The 7,099-nt window shown below is 43.3% G+C and overlaps 1 protein-coding gene across 1 annotated transcript; it reads left to right on the forward strand.

Annotated features, from left to right (window-relative positions):
- Positions 1-7,099, forward strand: SLC35E1 (solute carrier family 35 member E1). Its single transcript, XM_040589981.1, is given in 7 exon segments — positions 1-72; positions 74-398; positions 1,266-1,336; positions 1,731-1,868; positions 2,554-2,679; positions 3,172-3,417; positions 3,864-7,099. Coding segments are annotated over 7 exon segments (1,197 nt in total). The 5' UTR covers positions 1-15; the 3' UTR covers positions 4,098-7,099.

The following is a 7,099-nucleotide window of genomic DNA, read 5'->3' on the forward strand; positions in this document are numbered from 1 at the left end:
GCGGCGCAGGCAGCGATGGCGGCCCCGCTGGCGGCGGCGGCGGGCGCCGGGGCGGTGCCGGGGCGGGGGGGGCCGCGGGCCGGCGCTGCGGGAGGGGGCGCGGGTGTCGGCGCTTTGCCTGGCCTGGTACGGGCTGAGCGCCGGCGGGAACGTGGTGAACAAGCTGCTGCTGGGCGGCTTCCCGCGGCCCGTTACCGTCTCGCTCTTCCACATCCTGGGGCTGTGCGGGCTCCTGCCGCCTCTGCTGCGCGCCTGGCGGGTGCCGCCCGCCGGCCCGGCCCAGCTGCCGCCCCGCGCCTATCCCCGCTACATCCTGCCGCTCGCCTTCGGCAAGTACTTCGCCTCCGTCTCCGCGCACGTTTCCCTCTGGCGGGTCCCGGTCTCCTACGCGCACACAGGTGAGGCCCGGGGGGGGAGGGATGGCCTTGTGCCCGGCGTGTGCTCCTGCAGGTGCCCGGGCGGGGATTGGCCCAGCGCCGGTTGGGCTCGTCTAGGGTCCCGGTGCAGAGAGCTGAAGCCCGGTGTGGGCTCGTATGGGTGGCCGGTGCGGTGTCCTGGTCCCCGCTGTGTGCTCGGACTGGTGCCCGGTGCAATGGCCTGGGGCCCAGTGTTGGCTTGTACGGGGGCCCAGTACGGTGACCTGAAGCTCAGTGTGTGCTCGTACAAGTGCCCAACACGGTCTCCCAGTCCCCCCTGCATGCTTGTACATGTGCCCAGTGCGGTGTCTCAGTCCCCACTGTGTGCTCATGCAGGTGCCCAATACAGTGTCTCAGTCTCCACTGTGTGCTCCTACGTGTGCCCAGTGCAGTTTTCCAGTTTCTGCTGTGTGCTCATACAAGCACTCAGTGCAGTGTCCCAGTCTCTGCTGTGTGCTCCTATACATGCCCAGCGCGGTGTCCTGGTCCCTGTTGCATGCTCATATGGGTGCCCAGTGCAGTGTCTCGTTCCCCGGTACATGCTTGTACCAGTGCCCAGTGCAGTGACCTGAAGCCCAGCGTGTGCTTGTGTGGGCGCCCGGCACAATGTGCTGTGCCCCACCGCGTGCTCATGTGGGTGCCTGGTGCAGCACCGAGAATCGGCCAATGTTTGTCTAAGCACCCAGCACAGCGGTGAGGAGGAACAACCCAGCGTGGGCTGAGGTTATGGCTCTGGTGGGACCAGACCTGAGCCCCTCCTACCTCCCCAGCACTCACCCTCTGCTGACTGTGGTTGATGGAGTTGGCCCAAGCTTTGCATCTCCACCGACATTTTCTTTCCTTTCTCAGTAAAAGCGACGATGCCAATATGGGTGGTTCTTCTTTCGCGGATCATAATGAAGGAAAAGCAGACGACGAAGGTGCGGACAGGTTTGCTGAGGTTCCTTTTCTTGGTGGTGTCCGTGGTGTGCTCTGCTGGCTGGGGTCAGGAAAGCTTGGACTTTGGTTAGCTGGGTGAATTTTGTGATTGAAGTTAGATTACACAGACTTTACAAATCCTTATTCCTTTTATCGTGAACGTAAAGAAAACACATCTGAATGTTGAGCAAGGTGATGCTCTCTGATGTGCTGGAGTTGTTATAGCATGTATTGTAGTTGCTTAAACTTTCTCCAACTACAATAGCATAAAAATTGCTCCCTGGTTTTGTTGCTTTATTCTTCTTTCTCCTTTCTTCCCCAAATAGTAGTATATATAAACTCAGTTGAAATGAAAGTTCTTAGAAGGCGTAAGCTACTATTCTGTATTCCTTTCAGGTGTACTTGTCTCTGATCCCCATAATTACTGGTGTCCTGCTGGCCACAGTCACGGAACTTTCTTTTGACATGTGGGGACTCATCAGTGCACTTGCTGCTACTCTGTGTTTTTCACTTCAGAACATCTTCTCAAAGAAGGTAATAGTTTTGCTGTTCGTAATGTTGATTAGTAGCATCATCCTTTAGCAGGACTTGGTATGCTAAAAATACTTTAATATGTCTTTTCCAGTACACATATACATATTTACTTTTTAAAGTTGACTTTATAGTCAAAGGAGCCCAAAGTAATGGTTGGCTATTTTGTATGCCTGTTCTCTACAGCAAATCCTACCTGTTGAAGCTGTTATACTGAAAATCGGGCAGAACTCAGTTTTCTTTACTCCTCAGCATAGATGTTTTTTTCCGCTGACAATTCAATAAGTGCTTAAATTCAGCAGCTCATTTGAAAGCTTTTAATGTATCTTGTATCAAATCCTTTCTCTGTAGTGAGTTAGTGTCAACACTGAGCTTGCCTTGAAATCCTAGAAACAAAATGTATGTCCAGAATCTGTTTACTTACAAAATTATTTCTGGTTTATAGAACATCTTATATGTGTTGTTATCTTGTTAATACTAAGAGTCACCACTCAAGAAACCATTGTTTTTCAAATGGACATCTGTTTTTCTTTGGTTGTCCTTATAGGAAAGTCATACTATAATGGTATTTACTTATTTTCATAATTTATCTATTATTTAACAGTAACAGCTTTAGACAGCTCCTGAATCTCTGCTGATAACGTGGGCAGTAGCTGAAGAAAGGCTATTTAATAATGTGTTTTGTCAGGTATTAAGAGATTCCCGAATACATCACCTTCGGTTGCTGAACATACTTGGGTGCCATGCTGTATTCTTCATGATCCCAACGTGGGTGTTGGTAGATCTTTCTTCCTTCTTAGTAGAGAATGACTTGGTAAGTGTCGTATTTGGGAAACTTGTTTGCTATTAAGAAAGAAAGGAGAAAATAAAACCAACAAATCAACAAACACCACCACCCAACCAGAAAAGTGTGCTGAAGTGTTTCAGTGTAGTTTCTCGTCAGCGTGGAAGGAACTGTTGTGCAATACATGCAAATTGTTTCACAAAATTATATAAAAAAAAATAAACATAGCGTTCATTGTGAGAATTCATGTCAGGGCTAGGAGAGGTAGCGTGTGCATGTAAATCTCAGGAGTTAGTGGCTGGTGACAGAACAAATGCACCCAGAACGTGTGTTACAAATATGCAGAGAGATGTTTTCTCAGAGTTGGTAGTTGCATGATGTAACATACTTGGGTGCATCTTTAGAGTGAAGTTGCAGATGTTCTTCCCATTAATGGCAGGTAAGAAGTGACTCATTGTATTTGCATTCTTATCTGAGACCTGAGATAATTTTTTTTTCTTGTAATGTTTGTCTTTATGACAGAGCACGATGTCTCATTGGTCATGGACCTTGATGCTGCTTATAATCAGTGGATTCTGTAATTTTGCCCAGAATGTCATTGCCTTCAGTATTCTTAATCTGATCAGCCCGCTAAGTTACTCTGTCGCAAACGCCACAAAAAGAATCATGGTCATCACGGTGTCCCTTATAATGCTTCGCAATCCGGTTACGAGCACCAATGTCCTTGGAATGATGACAGCTATCTTGGGGGTCTTCTTATATAACAAGGTAAGGGTTTTGGTGGGGGGACTGTTTGTTTATTCAGGACGCTCACTTGAAACAGTCCAGTAGTTTTCAATTATTTTTTGTACAAGAAGTTAACAGCTGGCAGAACAAACATGTAGAGTGCATAAGGCTTCATTGCAGAGGAGGTACATATAAGTGAAGTATGTGGGTGCCTGGGTCAGACCAGCTGTTAGGATTCTAACAAGCTTAAATTTTGATCTTAATATCTGCTTGAAAAATGAAGATTGGGAAGTAACGCACACCTCTTGAGCAAAAGAGCAGCTTACTGATTTGCCATGTGAGGGGAATGAGGTTTTTGTTAGAAGCCACTAAAGTAAGACTCTAACAGGCATAGATAGTGGTGTAATTGTAAAGCTGTTATGCTTTTTTCTAGGTGTATGAGTATGTTAGGTGATACCAAAGAAAAACATTATTTATTTATTTCCTAGACAAAATATGATGCAAATCAAGAAGCAAAGAAGCAGCTACTTCCCGTTACAACTGCAGACCTTGTGAATTTGGACCGTCACCGAAACACTCCTGAAAAGTCTCAGAATGGACTTACGGCATTTGCACAACATGGAGACTATCAGTACGGTCGAACCAGTATCTTAACAGATCACTTCCAGTATAATCGGCAAAACTACCCAACTACCTACAACTTAAATCGTTTTGATATATAGAATCCTGGCAAACAGGTATAGACTGTGATATCAAAGTGTCCCCAACATTATCAGAAACTTTTAGTACATCCATGAATGTAAAGCCATTTTATTGTACAGTTTTTGTGGAAGGGAAGATGCATGTGTAGTGGAAGCGGTACAGACCTTCAACTTCTGCTAAGCAGACCTTTAAACATGAAACCACTAGATCTGACACTGGAACCAAATGCACAGTGTAGCTCTTGTACAGAGATTCTGGTGAAATGCACGTACGTAACTTCAGAGTGATCGTCACTGCTGTTACTGCTCCTTTTCAGAGTCCTGTCAACTGATGAGTCTTTTGGCAGCTAAATTCTGGCCAGTATTTTGTTTCCAGGCTGGTGACACTACCTTTAATTTGTTTTCTCATGTTGTAACGATCCTTGCTTTTAATGAAACTTTCAGAAAGAAGTGAAACTTCTGGTTATCAGGATTTGTCTGTCTGATAATTTGACTTACACGCATCAGTTGCAGATAGGTAGACCTGAATTCATCTTGAGCACCAATGAAACTTCATGTGGGTATTAACTGCTTTTGTGCCTATGCCTTTAGTTTTCGGTGACAAAGCAGACATGTTTCTGAAAGAGTAGACAGTAGGAAGATTGAGCTCTGCAAGAAGCGTACTTCAGGCACAGAGAAACAGAATTTCCTAAAATCACTGTTGTCCCAGTCACTGTAGATAAAAAACAGAGCCAAAGATCATAATTGTCTTCTGAATAACGTAGCCCTCTAACTTCGGACATTGCTCTTCCTTGGCAATGCAGAAAGAACACACCTCCACAAATAAAGTGTTTGGAATAAGATATTTTTTTTTATTTGCTTCACACCTGTTCTTACAAAAGTCTTTTGTTACTTTCAAAATTGAAATGTTTAAGGTGTTTTCTTCTCAGTTCTGTGCATATATTATGCTTTCTTACATGAATCATTTATTATGAACACATTAATTTGAGTAGCCATCATTCTTCATTGTTTCTTGTCTGTCTTTTTAGCCTCTAATTGGTGTTTTAAGTTTCTTAATTACTGCTGCTGGAGTTGCTGTGTGCATTTAGCCCGAGTTCCACTTCCTGCCAAAGTTAAATTGTGTATCCTGCTCTGTTCCTGCAACTCCCCTAGCTTGAATAGTAAATTGTTAAGAAAAAATTATTTGAATCAGCAGTAAATAGATAATTGATGATTAAGAAGAACCGATTCTGTTAGTATAAACGAATGTACTTAATTCTAGACACATTGATTGTTGTGCATCAGATACCATGTCTGTGCATGAAAGGAATGAAACCAGTTGAACTTGGGTTTCACTGAGTCAGATTTTTATTTGGCAAAAGAAGATTTTAGGGGCTTTCTTTCCTTAACAGAAAAGCTGTTGTACAGTGAGACTTCTGATAGTGTAAGTATTACATTTTTACTAGAGAGGTATTACACACCCATGACAACATTTAGGGTGTGGTACAGAACACTCCCTCCGCTTATTTATTGCTTTAAAAATGACCATTTCCATGATGTGAGGTGATGATTTGGCTCCTTTCCGGATAATAAATAATTTATTTTAATGTGCAAAGTCAACCTGATCTTAATCTTTTGGCTGACTGTGGAGGTAGTGATGTAGACTGCCTTCCACCTTACGGTCCAAAAGAGGAAATGGTCTTTCTGAAACTTCAGAGATAGGTTTACGTTGCTAATGCTTTATGCTGCTAATGTTTGTGAGCAGAACTTCCTTGACTTGCCTGGAATTGAATCTGTTAGTGCTAGCTTAGAACTTGGACTTTTAGTTTAGAAATTCTACATAAAGTATTTCCTAACCCAGGTTAACAAGAACAAGGTAATGAGGAAAAGCGTTCTTTCAGATGAAATGTCTTTTGCCCATTCCAGTATTAATTTATGTGTAATTATTTCTTTTTAATATGGGGAATTGCAAAATGTGTATTTCTAAGTCTCACTTCCCACCATGTAAGTGCTTTTACATACATGTAAAAAGGATTGTGTGAACTCTGGATTTGCATTAGGTTCTGGCTCTGCAAAGGACTGATTTGAGGATGAGGTATTTAGGCTAATATTTTTAAGTGGGGCTGAAGTTTGCCCAACTGCTTTCAGAGGGAGCTAGGTGCAAACGCTTCATTGTGGTCTTTGTGCCATTGAGAAAATGGAAATGGTTCTTCCTTACTTCTCAGGGGGGTGACATACCAGAAAAAAGTAGCAGTGGGGGCCCCAGGGATGTGCAGGTGTACTAGGAGTTCATCTCCACATCTTCTGTTATGTCTGCTGCTGTACCATCCCCATACAATTTGAACCATTACTTGTAATAAAGCACCTCATACTTTATTCACAGATCAGAGGCTTTATTAAATATATTTAGATTATTTCATTTTAGAGAACATAACCAAATCTTTTTTGCAACTGTTTTCAGAGAAAGTTTGCACTGCGCACTTGCTGTGGCAAGTCTTTAGCTCAGCTTCTTCTGTCAAGAGTACAGAAGCAGGTGAGAGTTTTCTGTTAAAAATACCTTGTCCCAAATTCTGGTCTGGGCTTGTGGCCTCGCTGTATCTCTGAAACAAAACTACTGTATTTGCAGAGCAAAAAGGGACTGACCCAAAACAAGGATATTGTCCATTTAGAGCCTGGAGAGTGAATCTTTTCCCTGGAGACTCCCTGGTATGGTGTTTGTGCTCTTATAGTTCAGGTCTCTGGTCAACAGGGATCATTTTGTCTGGTAGAACATACAATTAAAACGGTTAGGTGAACCAGTTACAAGAGGTGGTTTTGCTGAGTATGTGAATTCGAGTCCTTAAGCAATATTGCCCACATTCAGGTAAAGGAAGTTTCTGATACTGTTGTAATATATATTTTAATCTTGGACCGCTGGCAAGATCTTGTTTGGCAAGGTGAAGCATTTGTTTTAACATGGTTTGTAAATTAATGACGTATTTAACTATGTACATAAGTTGTAGAAAGTATGGAAACACTGGAATAAAAAGGGCATATCTAGAAAA

Source organism: Falco naumanni, chromosome 4 (genome assembly GCF_017639655.2).
Source record: "Falco naumanni isolate bFalNau1 chromosome 4, bFalNau1.pat, whole genome shotgun sequence".
NCBI classification, from domain to species: domain Eukaryota; kingdom Metazoa; phylum Chordata; class Aves; order Falconiformes; family Falconidae; genus Falco; species Falco naumanni.